This window comes from Desmodus rotundus, chromosome 12, assembly GCF_022682495.2.
Source record: "Desmodus rotundus isolate HL8 chromosome 12, HLdesRot8A.1, whole genome shotgun sequence".
NCBI lineage: Eukaryota > Metazoa > Chordata > Mammalia > Chiroptera > Phyllostomidae > Desmodus > Desmodus rotundus.
The window spans coordinates 74,983,042-75,007,875 of record NC_071398.1 but is presented as its reverse complement, the minus strand read 5'-3'; the positions used below and the strand labels follow the sequence as shown (position 1 = coordinate 75,007,875).

The window sequence follows — 24,834 nt, the reverse complement described above, 5'->3', positions numbered from 1 at the left end:
CGCCGGCTCTCCATCTGATTTCTGATCCCGGATTCTTAGATACATGGTTCCGCCATGGGTGCTTGAGCGCCCCCCATTGCCCCCGGCCCCCCTGCCCCGGGGCCTTGAGGGGGCAGAGGCAGTGGCCTGGGACGAAGAGGGGGTGACCAGGCTCCGGAGCCCCCTCCACAGCCGTCCGTCCGCACTGCTCGGCTGGGAGCACGGAGTTCGGAGCGACCTGGGGCGCTGCGGATACAAAGGCGCGGAGCCGACCAAGGCGCCCACCGAGTCCACTGGGCAGGTCACAGCGGCGGGTGAGTGCTGGGTCGCTGGGGGGTGGGGATGGGCAAAGTTTGCCGAAAAAAAAAGAAAGGAAGAAAGAAAGAAAAAAGCAGAAAAGGAGGACAACCATGCAAGGAGACAGGGGGTGTCCGGTTCCCGAGCGAGCGGGGCGGCTTAGGGGGGAAGGGGAGCACGGGGCAACCCCCTTCCGGTCCGCTCCCCCACTGCAACTTTGGGAGGAGAAGGGGCGCATGGGGAGGGGCGGAGCCGGGCGTGGAAAGCCGGGGACTTTTCTGGTCCCAGGGTCTGGCGGGGGCCTTAATGATCCGGTTAAAGTCGGAGAATAAGAGTGTGTATTGGAGGTGGGGGGAGAGGCAGTGTTAAGGATGGGGTCTGCAGGTATTGGAAGTGAAGGTGCTCAGGGTGCATTCACATCTCTAGAGTATGGGGAGGGCTGGGGCAGGGATGGTATAGGGTGTAATGTGGAGTCTGGGGAGCCTGCCGAGGAGAGTAGAGGGTGTGTATGTGTGCAGCTCGAGGATGGGGCTAGCGGGCTGGAGACCAGGGCACCGGGTATGCAGGCCCAGGGGACAGGCCCCGTCGTCCCTCTCCCCATTCCTGTTTACCTATTTGGGGAGCTGTGGGCTCTGCAGTGGAGAGTTTTAAAGGATTGGTGGAGGACCAGTGTGCACTATTCTTTGTTTTCTGTGTTCTGCAGGTGGGTTTAGAGGTGTAGGTGTTTTTCTGTGCCTCAGTGTGCACCCAGGGAATGGCTGACCACGGATCTGCTGTGTGTTTGGATATGAATTTACATGCACACTCTAGGGAAAGCATGTGTGTTTGTGTGTGAAGGAGGGAAAGAAGTGTATAGGACTGAGGAATGTGGGTGTGTAAGAGCAGAATGGGGTTTACCCAAATAGGTGTGTGTGCACCTGTGTACTGGGAAGCAATATGAGTGAATCTGCTCTCTTGTGTGTAACCTTTGTGGATGGATAAGTACCAGTGTGTGTTTGCCTGCCTTAGGTGGTGTGTGTATTGGGGTTACTTACCTCTTGCTTCTGCAGGCAGATTTTCCTGGCAGAAAGCCTAAAGGGAGGGCTGTCTGGAAGATTCTGAGGCTTCTTGGATGTCCCTGCTTGGGTTCAAGGGTACTGCCTTAAGTATCTCAGACCTATAGGTGAGAGTAAGCGGGCCGTCTTATGAGGGGCCTGTTTTGGGAAGTGGGTTTTTCTAGAAAAGGGTGTGTGTTGGGAGGAATAGGGAAAAGGGGTTTTGGTTGTAGCCCTAGAGGAATCAGGGATTGGAGGAGTCCAGGAGAAGAATAAGAAGGACCATCCCCCCCCCCCCCCCACACACACACACACACAGGTTGGGTTCTTGTGCTTGCGGAGGCTACATTCTTGGCTTTCTAGCCCAAGTATGCCCCCTGTCCCCCACCCCAGGCTGTAGTTCTCTTGGAAAGCCATCTTGGAGTTTCTGCTTCAGAACCCACTAACACTGCTTGCCTCCAGGATCTGACAGTTTCTGAGGAGCCTTGGAGTTTGGTGGAGGACCAGTGTGCACTGTTCTTTGTTTTCTGTGTTCTGCAGGTGGGTTTAGAGGTGTAGGTGTTTTTCTGTGCCTCAGTGTGTGTGCACCCAGGGAATGGCTGACCATGGATCTGCTGTGTGTTTGGATATGAATTTACATGTACACTCTAGGGAAAGCATGTGTGTTTGTGTGTGAAGGAGGGAAAGAAGTGTATAGGACTGAGGAATGTGGGTGTGTAAGAGCAGAATGGGGTATACCCAAGTAGGGGTGTGTGCACCTGTGTACTGGGAAGCAATATGAGTGAGTTTGGAATGGTTGGAGGCAAGAGGAAGGAGCATGCATGCTGGAGGGATGAGACCTGGTGCTGAACAACTTGGGGTTCCCTCCATGGGGTTGAGAAGGTATCATGGGAGCTCTGGGGAAGCCAGGGATGGGTGGTCTTCAGGAGTTTATGAAAGTGTGTGTGTGGTTTGTCACATAGTTTCCTAGTTTCCTGTATCACTGGCAAGAAGCATGATTGGATGGGGCTCTGTGGTCTGGGGCAAGGTCTGAGGGTGAGGAATAGGGGTTGACCTTGCAAAAGGGCAGATGTCCGAGTTGGGGAAGGGGCAGGTACCCATGTCCCATCATCATGATAGCACGATGGGAAGTCATATTGCCTGGGAAGTGAATGTATGTCTTCCAAAAGAAGCAGCAGCCACCTCCTTTCCCTCCTCTCTCTTGTCTCTTCTATTTTGGAGTAAAGGGAAAGGGGTGGCCTTCTCCTTTCAGATGCATGCCTTGTTTGCCTATCTTACTCTCTCAGCCATTTTCCTCTTGTTGCCAGAAGTCAGGTCAACACACCCAGTTTAGGAGCTGAGACTGTGATTGGCCATCAGGGTCTCTGGGGAATTGGATTGGAATGTTAGAATCCCTAATGGGCACAGGTAACTGGAATGTTCCCTCTTTAGTCCTCAGGCTCCCCACCTTTACTAAGACCCAGGAAAAGAGCGGTGGCAATTAGAAAATGTTGGAACTGTGGGTAGGGACAGAATAGGAAAAGACTGAATTAAAAAAGCGCATTATTTTGTCAAATCTGACACCTGTCAGGTGGGTAGGACTCTGGAAGCCAGTATGTAGTTGCATCTGGGACAGTGTGCTTTGGACTTTTGGCACCTTGCTTGCTTTGTGCACTCTCACTGCATGTGTGTATACTGGTGGGGTGCTCTTCCAAGGAGGAGGAATTGTGGCCAGACAACAGGAAGTGCCATCTCTACAAGTACTTCCAGACTGGACCTAGTGGCCACATGGGCCCCTCCTTCCCCATTGTCTTGCTCCTGCTTCTGTTTCCTCTAATTTTTAGGAGCAGGCCTCTGTTGTGCCGCCTGTCTACGCCTTCTGTTCCTTGGAGGTCTGAGGAAGTGGCCCCTTCCCTGGATGGAGAGCAAGACAGACTTATCTGCTTATCTGGTTTCTAAGAGGTCCTTCCAGTTAGAAAGGGTGTGAACTTGGTTAGGAGAAGCTTTGGAGGGAAGAGCTCTGGAACTCCCCTCATTTCCTCTGAGTTTTAGGGACTCCAGTTGTCTCCCTAGCTCATTCCTCCTCCTGCACTGTGAGGTCAAAGGGAAGAGTCTAACATGGTTGGATTTAGGGCTTAATAGTGGTGTGACATTCAGGTTTAAGAACATCATTCCTCAGCTTCTTGGGTGTCTTAAGACGCCATCCTCCACCTGCGGATAGGCCTTTCTCAAGGAATTTCAGGTCCCCCCAGTGGCCTCCTTCCCTGGGTTTCAGCTGCTCTTATATTCTGTTTTTGTCACTTCCTAGTTCTGTGACCTCAGAGAAAAATAGATAACTTTTGAAGCCTCCCCTGTATAATGGAGTTAAAAGTAGGCCCTGCCTCTTAGGTTTATGAGTACTCAATGAAGTCATACGTAGAGAGTGCATCACACAGTGCCTGGCACATGGGGAGCACTCAGTAGTAAGTGGTAGCAGCTGTGGTTTGGGTTCTGCTTGAGGATTGCGATGGAGAGAGTTCTGGGCAGGGGAGGAGAGCTAGGCTTCGGTTTGTTGGGCACTATCTGCCAGGCATTGTGTGAAGCCTGAGGAATGGAGGGGCGAACGAGGCAGGCTTTCACAGCGGAGACATGCGTAAACACGTCGCTTCACTTAGCCTAGTGAGTGCTCTGTGGAGGTGGGTTCCGGAGGCCATCAGAGCATAGAACAAGAATGCTGGCCTTGGGGTGGGTGTCCAGGAAGGTACACAGAAGAGATGTTTCCTGAGCGGGCTGGTTTTTTTTTTAAGTTGAGATGAAATTTATATAACAAAATTAATTAAAGGTGAACAGTAGTGTTTACTACATTCAGTGTTGTGCAACTCTGGCCTCTAAAATCATTTTCACCACCTCAAAAGGAAAACAGTGCTCATTAAGCAGTTCCTCCCTGTTGCCCACCATCAATCTGCATTCTGTCTCTGTGGATTTACCTATTCTGGATATTTCATATAAATGGAATTATCCAGTGTTGACCTTTAGTGTCTGGCTTCCCTTATTAACTGTAGTCTTTCCAAGGTTCATTTATCAGGTATCTATCAGGTTTCGTTCCTTTTAATGGCAGAATAGTATTCCACAGTATGGATTGCCCTCAGCTACATTTAAAGGATGAGTTCGGCAGAGAGTGAAGAGACCAAGGAGAGCACTGCAAGGAGAGGCTGAGCCAGGTCAGGGGTGTTAGTGAACCATCCACAGCTTGGTATTATTGGATCCTGAAGTATGCCTATAACTAAGTCCTATGTGGTTGGTGGGGATGGAGGAAATAGGAAGAGTAGAGGCTGGGATGTTACTGCCTCTTCTCAGGGTCTGGGTGGGATGGGGCTTTTAAACTCACTCTTTCCTCCTCTTTCTTGGGCAGCTCCCTGCTGTATGCATCAACCCTGATCACCTTGGTTTCCCATCTTCCTGTTTAACTAGGTGTCAACTTCCCTTCTCTCTGAATTGACCTGAAATTTCTCTTACCCTCTCCACGTGCGTAACCTTGTGCTGCTGGGGGGTGGGTGTGAGAGGCCTGGGAAGAAATGCTACCCATGCCTGCTCCCCAGCAGCACACACCCCTTCTAAAATTCTGACTTGGTGGCCTGACTTGGGTAGTGTTCTGTCATCTAATTTTTTTTTTTCTGTCAAGTTATTTTTGTGATCTGGAGAGAAATGAGGTGCATCAGGGAGAATCTTTCCATCCCATTCCTCCACCCTGCATAGTACAGAGTAGGAGGCAGAGGCCTGCCTTGGGGGCAGGTGGTCTTTGGAAGTTAGGTGCTGCTGTGCTTGTCCAATGCCCTTGGCAAGGTTGTTAATTACAGATGTGACAGTTGGGAATGGGTTTGGGAGAAGCAGGCTTGAAATCAGCATAGCCGAGGATATCCTGGTAATCAGGGAAGGGCGGTGAGAGGGAAGAGTGGGAAGAAGCTGGGGGCCTGGGTGGGGCAGGAAGCTTGGGGTCCCCTTCCCCTACAATTCCACACAGAGCTGGGCTTAGTGCCTGTAGGAGAGTGGGAGATGTTTGAAGCACAGGCTCTGCCTCACTGTAAAGTGCCAGGAGGGAGGGGAAGAGAGAGGCTGGAGACCCAGGACCCCTTGGGGAAAGAGGCAGAGAAAGGAAGAGAGGTTTTGGCTGCTTTCTTAGGCAGTGCCTGGGTGTAGTCTCTGAGAGAGGCTGTTATTTGGGGGCTGGGGCAAACACTGTAGCCAAAGGTGATTCCTCAAATTCCGGGTGGGTTTTTCCTTCTCACGATGAGACTATGGGAACAGGAAGTGGAGGGGATTGGCTGTTCATCCTCTAAAGGAAGGAACTAACATTTTATTGAGCATCTATTATGTGCCTGATTCTGTGATATTCTGTATACAGAATTTTGTTGAAAACTCTTAACCTTCTTAAGTAAACACTATTATCCCAATTTTACAGATATGAAAACTGAGGTTTGGAGAAGGTGAGCAACTCATTACATAACTCCTAAGAAGCTGTGTCAGGTCTATCTAACTTCATTGCTCTTCTGTTTCCCAAAGTGCTCTTTCCATTTTTCATTACTCTCATTACAATTAGGTCTGATTTTGCTTGTTATTGACTTGAATCTTGAACTTGAATAATTCCCCTGTCTCCTGTAAAGCACACTTGAGTCTAGTCACCAGCCTGAGGAGTAGAGAAGTCTACCCCTGACTCCGAGTCTCCTGGAGGAACAAGGTTGTCACAAGGCTGGGCATGGGTGCCACCTGGGCAGAACATCTCTTGGGGCTGGCCTCCTCCTGCTCTCTACTGGGCCACTTCACACATGGAGCCTCCAACCACCATAGCCCATGGACCTTGTTTGTGATTAGGAGGGGCCTGGCCCTCATTGCCTATAGAGTTTCTCAGCAACCTCCTATCAATGTCCTTCAGACCCTTGCTTTCATCAGAGAGCCCTGGTTCCTCCACCCTGGTCAGAAAAGAGATGATGAATTTGTGCATGAGTCTGAGGAAGGGGACTCTGGCATTTTAGGGTAAGTGGGAGTTCAACAGGAACAGGTGCTGAGCCTGAGGTATGAATCTACAACCTAAAAAACAACCAAGTGTGAACAGAGACACTCAATTTTGTCTTTTTTTTAATCACCTGCTTTACCCGAGAATGGAGGTAGCACCTGTAAGGGGTGGGAGACGTTGGACTCTTTAGAAAGAGTGAAAAACCTCAGGTGATGGCTTTATCAAGAAGATGGAGGTTGCTTGGTTTTTGGGCCTTTCACCTCCTGGCTCAGTTTTCCTAGATAACTGGATAAGGTGGGAGGAGAAGGTTTGCAGAATGGGGAAACTCAGGTGTGCCACCTGCATCCCCAGTCACACTGTGTCTCATACCTGTGGGCCCACCTTCCTGCTCTACCCACACAAACCAGCCTTCATCGCCAGTGGCCCCGCATCACAGCTGTCCCCATCCATATGCAAGCCTAAGGGTGGCTGACTGCCCCTCACAAGCAGCTCCTTTTACCTCCTTCCGCTGTGAGGCAGGGCCTCTTGGGGTCAGTGACAACTGGGGCCTACCAGGTGTCTTATAAAAAGAGAGAGGCATTTTTGTTTTCTCTGAGTGTGAGAGTAGTCTGCACAGCAGGTTGGCTTAATCTCCCTCTGTCTAAGGCAGGGGTAAGGATGGGTACCCTCCAAATCCAGACACTTAAACCTTCCATTATCTACCTTCTTCTGTTCCTGTAGACAACTTGGAGGTACCTGTTTTCCTTCTTGGCTCTTCCATAGCTTACCTAGTGGGCAGGTACGGGCCAGTTCTTTGCACCCCAGCTGAGGGAGGAAGCAATTTGGAGCCTGGTGTGTGGGAATTGTGAGACCTGCCCATTGGTGAAAATTAAACAGGACATCGAGGTATCTAGAAGCCCTGGTTACCTTCTCACCAGCTTAGCCTCCACCTGGGACATATGCCAGAGGGATTACTCACCCTTCCTGCTTCACACTCCTCTCCCTGCCCATGTTCCCTTCCAGACTGGGAAGGCTAGGGAGTGGAGGGCTCAGGTGTGTGTGAGTGTGCACTACTTGCGTGTGCTTGTGCATGGTGTTCTAGGGGGCAGAAACTTTTGAGAGCTGGGGTGGGGGTGGAGGTGCCAGAGAAAGCAGAGCAGGTCTCTACAGAACCTGTCCAGCCAGGGTAGGTGGAGCTGGGTGGGGCAGGCGGGAGCCCTTCGAGGTTTCAGAGGGGGAGTACTCCTCCGGGTGTATGTGTGTGTCTGTTTTAAAGTGTGTCTGTGGAATTGGAGGGGACCCATCCTTACTCTTGCCTTAGATGGAGGGAGATTAAGGAATTAAGGAAGTATGTGGAGAGGGCTTGGCTCTGGATTCCCCAACTCCTTTTCAGTTAGAATGCAAGCTCAGGTATCCTGGCTAGGAGCCCAGGCTGTGGGCCCTCTCTTGCTCCTTGCACTGGGGTCTGGTGGTGTGCAGCTGCTGTGGAAGCAGAGACACCTGGGTGACACAAGTGTAGCCTCTCCCTTGCTACTCAGCGCTGTGAGAAGGTTTCTGCCCTCTGCCCTGGGGCTGTAAGGATGGTGAGCTCACGTCTGGGGCTGCCCTGGGAGAGTGCCTGGTGAGCAGGGCTGGGGCAGAGCACTTGGTGCCAGCTCCTGAGCTCCCTGGTCCAGCTATTTCCTCTCCCACAGCCCACTGAAATCCAGCTGTTCTCTCTGGTCTCCTGGACAGCACTGTCACCCAGGGACACTATGGCCTTTTTCAGGGCACAGGACTGAGGATCTGGGGCCTGGGGCTGGTCTGGCCCACTCTGTGCCTGAGTTCTTGTTGTGGTAGAGAAAACCCAGCAGGGGCCTTGTGAGATGGATGGCTTGTCCATGGCCTGAGACTGGATGGGAATGAATGAAGGGACATCAGGACCCTTAGTCAGGAGTAGTGGATGGTAGGGGCAGAGACCAGCTCTTTGAGGAGAAGGAGTTCTTTGGTCTTGGTTGTCTTGGCTTTGCCCTGTCTCGTCTCTCTACCCCTTTGTCACTGGTGAGGAGAGGGGGTGGGGTAGGAACTAGTGTTCCCCTCTCCTTCTTTGCCTTACAGTCTTGGCTAGTCCAGAACCAGAAGGAGTTTCGTGAAAGAAATGGGTCTCACTGTGGCACAACTCAAAGTCACAGTGTTCATGAGGTCTTTGTAACAATGGAAGCCAGAGGAGGACTGCTCAGATGTACTGACCATGGGCTAGCCACCTTCTTTCTCTGGGCCCCAGCTTCTGCTCTGTAAACTCCAGGGTTGTACTAGCTTAGTGCTGGAACCTGCTGAGAACTGGGTGGGTCAGTCCACTATCTTCTCCTGATGGAGGGGATTGAAGGGGTAGCTGCAGAACGACATGGGAATAGTCAGAGGTTTTGGAGCCTCTTTGTCTGCCATGGGAGCCATTTTAGGGGCTGCTTCCCCCTCCCCCCTCCCCCCCACCATACATTTCCACCCCCACTGGCATCTGACAAGGCAGCCTGGATTGAGCACATAGATGATACTCAGGGAGAAACATGAGAAAGAGGAAAAACCAGGGGTCTGAAGAGGGATAGGTATGGTTTGGAGTCTCTGCTATGCCTCCCTCTGGCCTGAAGACTTGGCAAGGTGCTTTCTCTCTGGACAGACATCTATCTCCTGGGACACGGGCTGGGAGGTGGGGCTCCTGGTGCCACCCAGGAGGGTGGTCATCCAGCACCTGGGGTGTAGCTCATATTGATGTTCTTAGACATTGGGGCTGTGGTGGGTAAAGCTTAGGGTATCCTGGGGCTGGGGTGCCCACATGTCCACACCACCCATGGGTTGCAGTGAGGAAGGGGGTGCAGGGCACCTGCAAACACCTAGGCTCTTGTGTGGTAAGCTGAGACCTTTACTGGGTAAGATCTCATTACTTCAGGAGGGCTCTGAAGAGGTGGTTACAGCCATCCTTCTGCATCCAAGCAGGATCACCCTCCTGTTGTGCCCACCTGAGGAGAGGAAGGCCGCTTATTGAAAGTGGTCCTCTTGCCCTGAGTGGTGTGGCCCAGTGGATTGAGTGCTGGCCTGCGAACCAAAAGACTGCTGGATCGATTCTCAGTCAGGACACATGCCTGGGTTGTGGTCCAGGTCCCCAGTAGGGGGCATGTGAGAGGCAACCACATATTGATGTTGCTCTCCCTCTCTTTCTCCTTCCCTTCCCCTCTCTCTCAAAATAAATAAATAAAATATTAAAAAAACCCCAAAACGATCCTGTCAGAGACTGGCTCTGTCAGAGGAATACTTCTGGCTTCTTATCCTTTCTCATCCTCTTCCCCCTCCAGCTGGAAGTCCACTCTCAAACCTACCCACACACCTCTGCTGCGCTGCAGCCCTGTGCTCAGTGTAGATGAGAAACAGTCAACACCCTTTTTAGGTACATGTTTGTGCCCTGTCCCCTCCTCTCCCTACCTCTTCTTGTCTGGCTCCCACAGTGCCTTCCCCAGCCCCATCGTCACCTCTGTCCTGCCTCCTTTTCCCACTCCAGACCTGAAGTAGTTGGGCCTGGGCTGTGGGGTGGCCCTGCACTAGAGCAGTGGAAGAATGAGGTGGTAAACACAGCTGCCTGCCTCCTGGTCATCGGTCCTCAGCACGTGCCCCACATTGGGGTGCCAGCATCTGTGTCCAAGCCCTTGTTCATCTGAACTGCTCCTCCAAGTGGGGCAATGGGGAAGGGTCCAGCCTTGGTCTGCATTTTGACTAACGCCAACCTCCCCCTCTTCCCTCCCCCTAAGGCCTTGCTTCTTCTGCTTGTTGCCAGGTTCTGAGTATATTTTTTCCAGAGGCCTCCAATTGTTTCCTGAAGAAACCTGATCCCAGAGCTCAGACAAAAGCTGGGGCTGCCAGAGGAGAAACCCCATTCTCTCCTGCGTTGTCCCTAACACCGACCCCCCCCCCCCCCATCTCCATAACCTTCCTTGCTTTGGATACTGGGTCTGGGTTCTTGGACCTGGCTGCCATCACCTAGGCAACAGGGGGCTTTGGTTGCCATGGTGATCAATGTGGGAGAAGCTGGGTAACCAGGACAAAAGCCCCCACATCCCCCCCCCCCAGCCCTTCCCCCAAGCCCCTTGGGATGATACTGAGACACATTCCTTTAATTTTATTTCTGAAAGGCCTTTGGAGGGGAGAAGGTTCTCCTTTTTGTGACAGACTCTCTTCCCTCCCTCCCTCCCTCCTCTATGGTCTCCTTTTAACCCCAGATAATCCATGGTTGGTTTAAGCAGAGGACTGAGTGAGGGTGTTTGTGTGCCTTGGGGCTAGGAGCAAGGTGAAAAGTAATGGGACACATTCCCTTTCAAGCCTGCCAATCCTCCCTCCCTCCACCCCAACCGAGGCCCTCCGTGCCCCACACCAAGTCCCGCTTCCCTTCATTTCCACTTGTTGATCTCATCCAGTGATCCCTGCCCCCACTCTCTTTCCTGGGAACGCTGCCCACCCTGGAGACCCTCCAAACCTCTCATTCCTGAGACTGATTATACCAGGGGAACTTCTGCCCTTCTGTTTGCTCACCCACCGTCTCTCCTCCCAGCCTCTCCAGTGCTGGGATTAGTTTCCGGGGGTACTTGAGGGTACAGAAATTGGGTTATTCTTTGGCCTCCCTGTTTGGCAGGGGAGGGAGCTTTTTGGGTATCCTGAGTTGGGTTAGTAGGGGTGGGAGAAGCAGGCCAGGGGAGCAGGGTTTTTGTTGAGTCTTTAATTAAAGTAGCTGGGAGAAAGGTAGGGCCCTGGGCTGAGCAGCTCAGAACAAAGGGCTGGTGAGGGGTGGGGTGGGGGTGGTACTGGCACCCTTGTCTGGCTTGAAATTTATCTGTAGGGGAAACACAATGGCATAAGCTTCCCTCGGGGTGTGTTTGAAGTGGTGGTTTTGGTAAGAGGTGTGTGTGTGTCTGTATGTAAATGACTTCTTCATTTAGTCATGTGAGCACCAGGATTTATTTGTACTACCTCTTTTCTAAGTCTCAGAGGAAGTGTCTGGGGATTGGAGTATGAGGGATCCTGGAGCCAGAGCATATTAATTACTTACCTAATTACTAGCTGAGCAGTTTATGAAAGCACTTCTTTCACCCCCAGGATCCTCACAGCAACTCCTTCAAGTATGTATCATTATTTTCCTGGTTTTGCTGATGAGACTACCAGACTACAAAGCACAGAGAAGTAACTTGCTCGTGGTCACAGAGCTAGTCAGTGGGAGTGCTAGGTTTTGAATGCAGATCCTTGGGTGCAAATCCCAGGCTCTTTTTGCTGATGGCTCTGTCAGATGTGAGTGCTTGGATGTGGCTGAGGAGTTGGAGAGTCTGGGTTCTGGTATCTCTGTCTATACCCCAGTCCAGTGGCAGTCCTTTCCCCCTTAATGTGTCCACTGCTATTGGTCTGTCATCCACTTGCTCTCTTTGAACCTCCTGGTGAAATTCAGTTTTTAGGAGGAGGATTAGAAAGAACAGGCTGAGCCACAGGAAGAGAGGTGCAAGGGAGATGTCTAAACTACGCAGTGGGGCAAAAGTAGGTTTACAGTTGTTCATATGGAAAATAATACAATAATTATTAAATAATAATGTGAGAATAAACTCTGTGTTTTACATACTCGCAACTGTAATCCTATTTTTGCCCCACCCTATATATTGAAGACTAAACCAGTAGATTGGGTTCTTAGGAGGCAAGTTCCCAAGATGGAAACTGCACACAGAGTGACCAACAAGGGCCCTACTTGTGGCAAAGGTTTTCAGAGAGGGCTGTGGTTGGGTCAAGGTGTTATGTCTCTGTCCCCTAGGTGTGTCTCTTACACACTTGCCGCGATGTGCCAAACGTCACTGGACCATGGAGTGCCTCCACATAATTTGGTTAGGAGGATAAATGAATGGACTTAGCATTGATTTCATTTACCTGCATTAATTGCCATTTCCCTGAGAGTCAGAGGCATACTTCTTTGCTTACTATGTGGGTATCAGTTCCTTGCTCTGTGCCCATGGGCAGGCAAGTGATGGATGCTGTTATTCCTTACTCCTTATTCTCAAGTTGCCAACGGTTTAGTTTCATTGGGGGGGAAGTTAACAACTAAAGAAAGCAAACTTATTTTAGTTTTTAACAAAATTGACCTCTCAGCAGCACTTGACCTGGCTGATTTTATTCCCGCTTTGAAAAGCTCTGCGTCCTTGGCTGCATGAGAGCCCACTTCTCTGGCCTCACCTTCTCAGCCCTTCGCCTGCTCCTTTTACTCTGGACACATTTATATATTGGGGTTCTCAGGGACGTCTTATTTAATTCCCTAGGTGATTCCATTCATTCTCATGACCTTGCATCTCCAGCTACTGAGTCCAACTCCTCTGACACCAGTTGCCTATTTGAATGCCTGCTGGAAATGGAAATCATTATCTTCCCTGCCAAACTTGCTTCCTCCACAGTCTTCCCTACTTTGTAACGGCACTGCCATCAACTCATTCGCTCAGGCCAGAGGTCTGGGCCCTCCACTTCCCCCCAACCAGTCCTTATTAGGTAGGTCCTGTGGATCCTGCCACCAACGTTTGTCTCAAATACGACTTTCTTACCTCCTTTGCTGCTCTGCCCCATTCAGGTCTGTGCGACCGCAGTAGCTTCTTTACTGATATCCCTGTTTCTACTTTTTCCTCTTTCCAATCCACATCTGCATAGCTAAAGTCCTTTGCAGCCTTTCCATTGCTTAAAATAAACCCCGAGCTTTTCCCTGGGCCCACGGATCCTGTGATAACCTGGCTTCTTCAGCTCCCACTTCCACTGCTCTCTCCCTTCCCCAGCTCCACTGGTCCTTTAAGGTTCTTAAAATACACTGAGCTCATCCCTGCCTTTGGCCTTCCTACATGTGAGTCTCTGCTCCTTGGGCTTCCCTTCCACTTTGTCTAGTTAACTCCTAATCTCCTTTAAGCTGTTGGTGTCATTTTCTCAGAAGGACTTTTCCAGAGCCACACAGTTTAAAGTAGCCCCTACTCCCTGGAGTTGATTCTGATAGTTTCCTGGTCTTCCCCTTTCATCAGTCATATGGTCAGTCATGTATGCTCACCTGTTTACTTCCTCAGTGTACAGCTACCCTGCTAGACTGTGAGTTCAGAGCCTGTTTCACTACTGGATACCCAGGGCACACAGTTCATAGTAGGTGCCCAAGAAACAGTTGATGACTCAGTGAGTGCAGATCAAACATAAATACTCAGTGCATGGTGATGATTGGTGGGGTCAGAGTCAGAGGGGATGCTAGAGTAGGTGTGGGGGGTGGACTTCTGAGAAGGGCTGGGGGCCAGCTCTGAAGAATGAGCAGAATTTGGGTGAGAGTTGGGGAGGAGTGGGGAGGGAGAGATCATTTCCTCTGCAGAATTAGAATGTGAAAGTGTAGATGAAAGGTGCTGTCCCTCAGCACACAAATAGCCAGATAAACTCACCATCTTGCTCATTTCAGGATGTTAGGCATTTGGACAATGGTTTCTACTTTCCTTCTCACCCAACCCCCACTACTTGCCATTCCTCACCCCACCCCCTAATACATACATTCACAAACACACACACTCAAGCCTCCAGGGGAGCAGCTGACCTACCTGGCTAGTAACTATGGATGTGTTTGATGTAGATGCTGGGGAGATGGTGCCAAGAGAACAGTTATAGGCAGCCTCCTGTAGGCACACTCAGAAGCTGTGAGGCGGGGGTGGGACATGACTGCAGGGTGAAGGTGAGGCCTCGGATAGCTTCCTGTTGTCTGGGGTCTCCATTTGTCCAGACTGTCAACCTGACCAGCACTGCACTCTCTGAGCCTCAGTTTCCCTGGCTGAGAATAGGAAAGAAAGCATTGCCCTGGTTCTCTCCTCCAGGGTCGGGTCACTCTGGGAGGCCTTTGCTGTCATCCCTCCACACTGAGCTCTTGGCACAGTCTCAGGGGGTCTCTTTCCAGGATTTAGGGCAGGAGGAACTGGGCCCCTTGGATAGAGAAGGAACCTGGGTGTTATAGTCTCAGGGGCAGTGACTGGGCTCCCCTCAGCTTGCTGGAGCTTCCATTTGGGGATGGTTTTCCGTTGAACTGACTCCTCCCGCTCCTCCCCAGGAGCTCAGCTACCCCTAACCCGCTGCTTTCTCTCCCCAGGAGCGTCGCTTGATTTTCTCTGAGAGAAGCCCACTTGTCCAGCAAAATAGAGTCCCTCAGGGTGACAGTTGATTTCCTGAAGGTGCCCCTCGGCCTGAAGAAGCCGGTGCTGAAGGAGGTGGCTCTGGGGCCCCCGCAAAGGCCCCAACCTGTGGCCCTGGAGCGCTACAAGACACGGCGTTCAGACGCCATGGACACCGAATCCCAGTACTCGGGCTATTCCTACAAATCGGGCCACTCCCGCAGCTCCCGAAAGCACAGGTGACACAGGTGGCAAAGGGAGGTTGGGAGTGCTCTAGAGGTGGGTACATGTGGGGGAAGTGGGGTGGGTGTGGCTTCTGAGAAGACCAGGTTCTCCTGTTGACCTTCTGTGCCTGTTCCCCTGGCCTCCTGCTGCAGGGACCGTCGGGACCGACACCGCTCTAAGAGCCGAGATGGGAATCGAGGGGATAAATCGGTGACAATCCAGGCTCCAGGGGAGCCCCTGCTGGACAATGAGTCCACTCGAGGGGATGAGCGGGTGAGCGTCAGGCGGATGAGGTGCAGAGAGGGGAAGGGTCTGGGAGGCTGTTCCAGATCTGAAAGGGCCTGTTGTATCCGTCCCAGGGTCAGACCCTACTTCAGGAGAATGCAGGGAATTTCAGTTGAAATTTCTTTGGGAGCAACAGCCTCCTTCATCATCTTCAGACAGATGGGGGTGACCTAGGCTGTGTAGTGGGAATTCCCTGGTTCCTCTCACCAATGCTAGTCAGCCAGGCTCCTGGGAAACTAGATTAGGAGGCTGGGTGCTATGTGAGGCCTGGGGATGTGGGCAGCCCTGACTTTTCCTTGAAGCCAGAAGGCAAGGGCACTCTGGCACCCTCTGGTGTCAGCCTGTAGAATAGCATTTCCTGGGTGTTGGGTAAATGGGTAAATAACGTGTGGGAGGAGTCAATGGATAAAGGGGAGGGAGAAGTGAGGCTGGGAGATGGTGAGGGGGCTGGAAGAGAATTGTCCAGGGCTGGAAGAGAGTTCTCCAGGGCAGGAATGCACCTGCTTTAACCTCTGTTGCCCACTGTGCTCACCTGGTAGGGAGGTTGGTAGGCAGAACACAGTACTAAAAATAGGGCATAGCCGGGATGTGAGATGACCCTAGGTTGCCCATGTCTTGTCCCTCCTCTTTCTTCTCAGGAGCATCTTAGGGGACTCTCAGCTCTTTTTTCCTCACAAGAACCCTTTGTGACTAATGTTGGGAATTCCTGGCCTTGGGGACAGATCAGTACCTGAGGGAAGTGTTTGTTTTCCCTCTTTCACAGTCATATCTTCTCCCTGCGACTTGGCCTCCTGAGTTCTTAAAGTGACCTGGAGATATGATAGGCTCACTTGATGTTGGGAGGCATACCCAAGCCTTGATCATTGGAAAGGGTAGGCGATGTGTCTGGGGTCACACTAGAGTGAGGAATAGACCCTGTTCTTTGAGCCAAAACTGGTCAGCGCATCCACTTTCTGTCTTCAGATCAGACTCTTGTGCTTGGGAGAGGAGCTTCCTCAACCTACTACTCACGGACTCTGCCAGGCAGTCTCCAACATGCCTCATCCCATGTCTCAGTCCTGTAACCTGAATCCCCTGGGTGTAGGATGTGACTCCATATCCCCAGGTTGTCCAGGAGTGAAGAGCATGGATGCTGATGGCCATTGGTGGTCTTGGGGCTCCTCTGTGGGATGGTATCTAACCTCCTTAGAGAAACAGCTTGAGAGGACCACACTCAGAAGGGCATCTGGGGGCCTCAGCCTGTCCACCCCTTGCCTCCAGGAATAGGCAGCCCCTGTGCTGTGGGCATGTAGATGGCCCAGCAGAGCTGGCTGGGCAGACCACAGAGCCAGAGTGGTGCACCATGTCTCCCACACATCTCCCAAACTCTGCAGTAATCACTCACCTTCTCCCCTCTGTTCCCCTTGGTGTCCCCTTCTCTTTACTGCACTGCTTTTTTCACGTTGCTCCCTTTAGTGAGAAACCTCCAGTGGCTCTCAGTGCCCGGAGAATAGGTGTTTCTTGCTTACCCTGGTATTGCAGGTCTCCTACCTGCTTTGCCTGATGAGTGTGACCTCAAGTCCCAGTCACTGCCTGAGCATCTCCCTCAGCCTCTCTCTCATACCCTCTGCTCTGAGGGTCATCTTTGCATGTGCAGGGTTTTTTTGGTTATTCTCACTGGTGTAAAAGCTCCTCAGTGTCCAGATCTCAGATGTCCTGTTCCTACAAAGGCCAGGCTTGGATACATTGGAGCTCAGGCTGTACATTGATGGCTTCATACTGGCTGATTACCCTAGCATCTTTCTCCTTCTCCTGTCTCATGCTTTCCTCTGTGTCTTCCTCCCCTTGTCCTTTCTCCTGTTCTCCTCACCCCCATTGCTGTAGGATGACAACTGGGGGGAAACAACCACGGTAGTAACAGGTACTTCAGAACACAGCATCTCCCACGATGACCTCACGCGAATCGCCAAGGACATGGAGGACAGTGTCCCACTGGACTGCTCCCGTCACCTGGGGGTGGCTGCTGGTACCACGCTGGCACTGCTCTCCTTCCTTACACCGCTGGCTTTCTTGCTGCTGCCCCCTCTGCTGTGGCGGGAGGAGTTGGAGCCCTGTGGGACAGCCTGCGAGGGCCTCTTCATCTCTGTGGCCTTCAAGCTTCTTATCTTGCTGCTGGGCAGCTGGGCCCTATTCTTCCGCCGTCCCAAGGCCTCACTGCCCCGTGTCTTCGTGCTGCGTGCCCTGCTCATGGTGCTCGTCTTCCTGCTCGTTGTCTCCTATTGGCTCTTCTACGGTGTGCGCATCCTGGACGCCCGGGAACGCAGCTACCAGGGTGTAGTGCAGTTTGCCGTGTCGCTGGTGGATGCCCTGCTCTTTGTACACTACCTGGCGGTGGTCCTGCTGGAGTTGCGCCAGCTGCAGCCTCAGTTCACACTCAAGGTTGTGCGCTCCACTGATGGGGCCAGCCGCTTCTACAACGTGGGCCATCTCAGGTATGACCACCTGGGATCAGACAGACAGGCATGAGAAGGAGGCTGGGGTACCACAGGGCAGGGGGTGCAATGGTGGGTCAGGAAATGATGGGCAAGGAGGGCTGTGTGGGAAGGAGTTCCCAGCAGTGTTTGCTGCTTGATGCCCAGGGTCTGAATTGGCACCATGTGGTGGTAGTGAGCAAATGAACACTACCTCTTCATGAAGACCTCTAAGTTAGAGATCTTAGAGGGGGATTGGCTAAAGAGGCGAAAGTTGTGGCACAAACAGGCTTTTGGGAATCACTTTTCTATTTCTAGGAGGCACAGCCTCTTGTGAGCATAGGGTGAGTGGTCCCTGAGATGAGCTGGCCAGAGGGGGGACCCCCAGAGCAAAAAATGATGAGGAGAGCTCTTCAGCCCTGCCCCCACCCCCAGACTTGTTGGCAGGATGCTCCCATATCATACATACCATACAGGGTATCAGTAGCACTTTCTGTCCCTATAGAGAATCTTGGGGGGGATCTTGAAAGGGATTAGTGACCCTTGGCTGGGGACCCAGGTCCAATGCCCTTTTTCCACTGGGCTTTGGCATGGAGGGATGGACTAGGAGGCCTAGCCCTGGGAAAGGCTTGGGAGCCTGGTAAGTAGACCTCAGGCTCCGAGCCAGGCTTCTTGGAAGCAGCTTGTCCCTGTCTTGTGTCCTTCACTGCCCTGCCAACCTGCCCTGATGTATCCCCTCCCCTGTGCTCCTTGTCTGTCCCTCCTCCCTCCCCCTTCTGTGTCTCCCTCACAGCATCCAGCGCGTGGCAGTGTGGATCCTGGAGAAGTATTACCATGACTTCCCTGTCTACAACCCCGCCCTTCTCAACCTGCCCAAGTCCGTCCTGGCCAAGAAAGTGTCTGGCTTCAAGGTGTATTCCCTCGGAGAGGGTGAGCTGCCCTGCTCCTCAGCCCTCCTGGTTTCTTCCTAAGCCGGATTCCAAATTACCTCCTCCCTGTTTCTCTTGCACCCTCCTTCCCTTGCCTTCTCCTTTCCTCAGCCCTTGTTCCAGCATCTTCTGTCCTGTCCTTTCCCTTGACTCCAGCTGGTTGGTCTTAGGTGCTGATCCTACTTGCTGTCCCGTTATTCCATGGTGTATCTTCCCAGTCTGACTCCTCTCCATCTGCTCATCAGCCCTGGTCCTAAGCCCTTGGCTCTCTGAGCTCCAGAACTTCCTGCTCTGGCGAGAAATATGTGCAGAGCTTCTGCCCTCCAGTGCCACCTTACTGTTTTTTTGTGGGTCTCTCCCAGCCGTGGTCGTGAGGGTTGGGAACAGGAGGTATTGCTGAGGGTGGGCACAGCTTCCTCAGGACGTGTCAGATTGCTGTCTCCAGACTTCCTGGAGTGAGAACCAAGGCCATGCTCCAAAGTGCCCATCCCCTCTCTCTCCTGCTCCTGTGCAGAAAACAGCACCAGCAACTCCACGGGCCAGTCCCGGGCTGTGATTGCTGCAGCGGCCCGGAGGCGGGACAACAGCCACAATGAGTACTACTACGAGGAGGCAGAGCATGAGCGGAGGGTGCGCAAGCGGAGGGCCAGGTGGGTTCCTGGAGGGTGGTGGGTGTGGATAATAGGCTCAAGAGAGGAAGACCATTTGATTTTTGTAACTGCTGGAAATAGATGGATGAGTGAGCAATGATAAGGGTGGGTGTATTCATGTTCTGTTGCTGCCAAAACAAGTCACAGTCCCTGTGTCAGGTGAGGTTTACTGGACCTCTGTTCAGGTCATAGGGGCTGAAATTTGAGCCTGGATTGTTTTCCAGGCGCACTGGTTGCTGGCAGAACTTTGTCACCTGGCCCTGTAGGCAGTTCACAACATGCGGTTCGCTTTTTTCTTGAGGCCAGCAGGAACAGGTCTCTGACTCCTGCCATCAGCCGGGGAACACTGCTTTGAAAGGGCTCACATGGTAAAATTAGGCCCACCATGACAGTCCCGTACTTTAAAGTCAACTGATTTGGTACTTTAAATATATCCTAAAAGTGTACCATGGTTATCGAATCATCAGGGAGTGGGAACCTGGCAGAGGTGGATGGGGGCATCTTTGAATTTTGCCTACCACAGTGGGCCAGGGACCCAATGAAAGGATGTGAGTCTCCCCTGCAGCAGCAGGGACTGAAGATGATGAGACCTACCAGCAGATCTTGAAGGCCTGGTCAGCAGATGGTACATTTTTACCTGCAAAAAATGAAGGTCCAGTGCCATATCTTGGTAAACTCTTAAAGGCTGTCCTCACTCCTCCCTTTTTCCTATTGACATTATTATGCAAATTTAAGTAGAGCCTGAAGAACCTTCCTTGGTGCCTACTTCTGCTGGTCCCACATGAGTCTGTGGGAGGAGCAGAAGATCTCAGGTCTCTCCTCTCATGTGGTTATCCAAGTTTCAAAGGAGGAAGGTAGCCCTTAGCCTGTCCTTCCACAAGCCTGGTGTCTCCAGTAGTAGATCAAAGATCACCAACCTCATCTGCAATATTCCAGCATGTTTCCAATTGTCTTAGAAGTGGCTCTCCTGGGAAGGAAACCAGAGATGTCCCCTGCTCTCTTACTTTCTGCCCTGCCTAAGGTCTTCGGATCTCCTGCATGACCACCGCCATTCTTGGCCTATAGGAACCCTTTCCTTCCTGTTACCTGGGTTATAAGCAGAAGAAAACTTTTTTCCCTTGGTTCACCTGAGACAACAGGATCATTTGAAAAAGACCTTTACTGAGAAGCTTAGGTGAAGCAAAAGAATAAACAGAGAAACCGTTGATGTACACAGATGCACACATTCACTTAGCCCAGAATCCCTTTCTATGCTACTTGAAGGGCTTCTGAATACTGGTGTTGGTTTGTGTGTCTTTATGCTTTTGATGTAAATTGGCTCTTTTTCCTCTTTCCCCCTTAACACTATGTTTCTGAGATTCACTGATGTTGCCTACACATCCAACTTGTTGCATCCTATCTCTGCAGAGTTGTTCATGGAATATTTACAAATCCTAACCAATATTTGGATTATAGTCATCTTCATAATTTTTCCCATTTTATTAGATAAGTAGTATCTTATTAACATTTTAAATCTTTCAAATTACTAGTAAGTGACTTATTCATATTTTTTAGCCTTTTAGGTCTCTTGTGAATTGTTTGTTCATCTCCTTTGCCCATTTTTCTGTAGCATTCTTGCCTTTTTCCTTCTTGATTTGTAGCAAATTCCTTGCATTCTCCCCTAGCCCCAACAGATGCTCATTAATGCTGCCCATGCTGTTGTGGTTGAATAGAAATCTGTCATTTTGATGTGGTTGTACCTATTCATTTCCCCCCCACTGAACTGTGTTTTGAGTGACTTATTTAAGAAGGCTTTTCTTAGGGTTTGCTGGTCTTTTCCATAGTACAGTTCCTTGTTGTCTCTCTGGGTTTGACACTAGAGTATCCTCTTTGAGTCCCTGGGCTGGGCTGGTTCACTGAGCTCTACAGCTGTTTCCTGTCCCCACTAGGGGAAATGCTCTTACCCTCTCCCAATACTTCCTCAAGAGCACAAAGGCCTGACCTTGTTCTTGCTACTGGAGGGGGAAGGGGGAGATGAGAGGTATGTGTCTGGTTCAGACCCCTCCTGTGCCCCAGGCTTGTGGTGGCGGTGGAGGAGGCCTTCACTCACATTAAGCGGCTGCAGGAAGAGGAGCAGAAGAACCCCAGGGAGGTGATGGACCCCCGGGAGGCAGCACAGGCCATCTTTGCATCCATGGCCCGTGCCATGCAGAAGTACCTCCGGACCACCAAGCAGCAGCCTTACCACACTATGGAGAGCATCCTGCAGCACCTGGAGTTTTGCATTACACACGACATGACGCCCAAGGTAGGGCTGCTCCACCTTTAGCATCCTTTCCCTTTCTGTAATTCTGGCCCTGTTTTTTTCCACTTCTCTTTTCCCATATCCTCTCACTTCTTTCCTTACTCTCCATCTCTCCCTCTCTCTCTCTCAGTCTCTCTCTCTCATCTCTACCTCCTTATAGTCTCTTCTCTCATTTCTACTCCATCCACCCCATCTCTGCATGGGGTAAAGTTCTTAGTGGTGAGGAGAAGGGGGAGCTTTGGGGGCCATTTTGAGAATGGCTGAGAACTATTTCTCATCTGTGAAAGAGCTCTGGAATTTCCAGATCAAAAATCCCATTTACCTCTTCACCTCCACCAGGTCTTTTTTTTTTTCTCTTTGAGCCATTACTCATCCCTCAACTCTACTGTCCACTTCCTGGACTTGTTTCCCCTGAGCCACCGTTGGTTAATGAGTGACTGAAGATGTTGCATTTTAATCATGACACCTCTGACTTTCTGCTGGTGCAGACTTGCTTGTCGCTAACCATGCCACCTGGAGAGGAAGGAGGAATATGGGAGGACTTGCCCAGATCATCGCATGGTACAGGGGAAAGAACAGAGGATGAGGACGTCAGGAGAGCTGAGTTCTAGTCGTAACCCTATTGAGCCATATTGCCTCTGGGGGTTCCCACTTCCTCATTTATAAAGCAAGGTTCTGAGCAGATGATCTCAGTCTTCTTCCCGCTCTGACATTCTGAGATCATATGCAGAGTGAGCTGGGGGCATGTTGGTTGTCTTTGGGAACTGTGCCCCCAGGGGATGCAGGATGGAGGGTAGGTGGGAGAGCTTCTAACACAGCTCCTTCTCCCCTTGGCAGGCCTTCCTGGAGCGGTACCTAGAGGCCGGACCCACTATCCAGTACCACAAGGAACGCTGGCTGGCCAAACAGTGGACACTGGTGAGCGAGGAGCCGGTGACCAATGGGCTTAAGGATGGCATCATTTTCCTTTTAAAGCGCCAGGACTTCAGCCTGGTGGTCAGCACCAGGAAGGTTCCCTTTTTTAAACTCTCCGAGGAGTTTGTGGACCCCAAGTCGCACAAGTTTGTTATGAGGCTGCAGTCTGAGACCTCGGTGTGACTGTGTAACAGCAGTGGGAGTGGGAGGCTGGGGGATGGGGGAGCTCGTGGGGTGGTGGGGAGCGCTTGGTGCTCAGGCTCATCCCCCTTCCTGCAGCCCTTATCCCTCACGCTCTTTTTTCTTTTTTTTTACTTGAATTAACTTACCTGTACCCTGTCTCTTCCTCATTCACCTCATGGGAACCTGGAGAGACCATCCTGCTACCAACAGTACCTGGAAAATTCTCTCTCCTCTGCCCTCCTCACTTTTGTATATTTCCAGGCCCTGTAGGAACCATTGCCTCTCTCTCTCTTCTCTCCTTGGATGATGGTCTTTTTTTGAAAGTGCACAGGGCTTTCCTGAGCTCCCACTCTCAAACCCAGGTTCTTGTGGACATTCTCTAGTGGCTCCTGGAGGACACAGAGGGTGTCTCTGGGGGACACAGACATGACTCCAGAGAACCACAGTGCCAAACTCCTCCAGGGCAGCAGTTTCCCGAAACCTCCGGATGGCAGGTGATTCACCCCTTCTGCTACTCACTCCACCTGTAACAGACCCTGAGTTCTTGAGTCAAGGATATGCCTGTGTCTTCCCCCACAGCCCCAGAGTTAGGGGTCCCCTGTCAGGGTTATTTGCTTCCAGCTGTTAGAGCCTCCCACACCCAGCCACATATGCCCAGAGCAAGGGAATATCCTTTCTTTACTCTGAAATCTCCACCTTCTGTTTCTGACTTGTATGGTCATGTGTGACCATGGGTAAACTGAGGCAGAAACCGTTTGTGACCTCCTTTCCTGAGTCCTTTCTTCCTATGGCTCTTTCTTAGGCAGTCTTTGAAGGAAGGGCAGGAGAGACCCCCCACCCCTGGGAACATCACTGATTCTTGCCCTCTGAACCTGCCCTCACCTTCATTCCCACCTTAGTGGGGCAGGTTCCTCTTTCTAGGGAAGGATGGCATGTAGACTCCTGTACAGAATTAGTGGCTTCTGGACCCCAACCCAACACCAATGGTCTTAGGCAAACATTTTTCTTTCTCTCACAGCTACCCCCAGTCTTGCTGTCTCTTTGTTCAGCTCTAGAGACCTGATGCCTCATCTCTTTTTTAGGGGGAGCCAGCAGCTCCTCTTCATCCCCTGCCTTAAGTCCACCTCTTTGTCTCAGGGGTCTCTTTTCCTTGGCTGCCAGGGTCCCCTCCTCCTCTCTCTCTGCCTGGTTCTCTGGGCTCCGGTCTCCCTCTGTGTTGAGGCGAAGGACCAGGATTGTTGCCTTTTGTGGGTACTTAGCCCTTTACTCCATTTACCTTTAATAGTTTTTTCACTCAATCTGAATTCTCAAGAATTTCCATCTCATTTTGAGCAAAATTAACTGGCCCTCTTAATACATGTATTTAATGTAAATCTGAGCCTTTAAATCATGTAGTTTTAGCCAAGGGGAATAGAACTAGGAAGCATCCAGATACCTCCATCCAGGATCCATGTAGTGGACCACTCTAGTGACTGGGCTGGTGTATACCCAGGGTCTGTCCTCTAAATAACTCATGATCTCCCCTGTAGGTCCATCTTTTCCCTGGAAAGCTCATTGGTTGTTGCCTTGTAGAGTGTACCCTAGGTTAAGATCCCCATTGATGTCTCAGCAGGGAGGCTTCCTCTCTGTGTTGTGGCAGTCCTGGGCTTGGTGGAGCCTAGTGATTGGCGTTTCTCCTGCTGTTCTTTCTGAAAAAGCACATTTGTCCACCTGTCACTTACTAGAGAAGGGCTCTTCAGCCAGTGCTTACCTTATTCCCAGAGGGCTGGTTTTTGGGGCTGACTTAGGCAGGGCCTGGAGGTCCACCTCAGCCTGGGGCTGTGGGTTTTGGATAGACCTGAGGGAAATACACCCTTTCCTGGAGGTACTGGGAAGGTATCTTTTCTTTAGAGACCTGGTTTTGGAGGAGCCCCTCTGGGTCACATTTCTAAATACCTCACTATCCTGGAAAATGGGGCCTGGATGATGATCGGGGTCATTGCCTTTGTGGGCAGGAATGGGATATGGTGTGGTTTGAGGACTGAGTTGGAGAGGGAAACTATTTGGGATCTTTGTTGCTGCCCTAGGTTAGGGGCATGGGAGTATTTATTTTGAGAACCTGCCATGTTTTTAATCACTGTGATGTTTTCATTCCTTTTTCCTAAAACAAAAAGAATCCCCCTTCCCCACTCCAGTCCCCTCCCGCCAACTCTAAGCACTAAGGGCCATGACTAAGAATGGTGGTCTTTTGGTCCTTTGCATCAGAACTGTGGTATTTTTGTCTTCTTTGATTATTATTATTTTTAAAAATGTTGGGATGAATTGTCAAGTGTATGGCTGTGTTTGTCCTTTGCTTCTCCTGTATGGAAGGTTGTCTTCATGCTGTGAACTGCTATGGGACATGCAGCTGACTCAGTCCCTCTGAGCAGTGTCCTCCACTTTGTCTGTTCCATCATTTTCCACATTCTTTCATTCTTCCCTGGGGGGGTGCCCACCTGTTGCCACAGCCCCCCA

The 24,834-nt window shown here is 51.3% G+C and overlaps 1 protein-coding gene across 1 annotated transcript; it reads left to right on the top strand.

The window, feature by feature from the left end:
• VANGL2 (VANGL planar cell polarity protein 2) lies at positions 1-23,663 on the top strand. Its single transcript, XM_024574896.4, has 8 exons — positions 1-293; positions 14,399-14,659; positions 14,798-14,918; positions 16,794-17,401; positions 18,174-18,310; positions 18,824-18,959; positions 21,015-21,246; positions 22,081-23,663. The coding sequence occupies exons 2-8, from the start codon at positions 14,589-14,591 to the stop codon at positions 22,339-22,341; spliced, it is 1,566 nt and encodes a 521-aa protein (XP_024430664.1). The 5' UTR covers positions 1-293; positions 14,399-14,588; the 3' UTR covers positions 22,342-23,663.
• Positions 23,664-24,834: the final 1,171 nt, after the last annotated feature.

Coding starts and splice junctions, on each gene's coding strand:
- VANGL2 (XM_024574896.4), top strand. CDS start 14,589: ATGGACACCGAATCCCAGTACTCGGGCTATTCCTACAAATCGGGCCAC. Junction 14,919..16,793: donor CCACTCGAGGGGATGAGCGG/GTGAGCGTCAGG, acceptor CCATTGCTGTAG/GATGACAACTGGGGGGAAAC. Junction 21,247..22,080: donor CACACGACATGACGCCCAAG/GTAGGGCTGCTC, acceptor TCCCCTTGGCAG/GCCTTCCTGGAGCGGTACCT.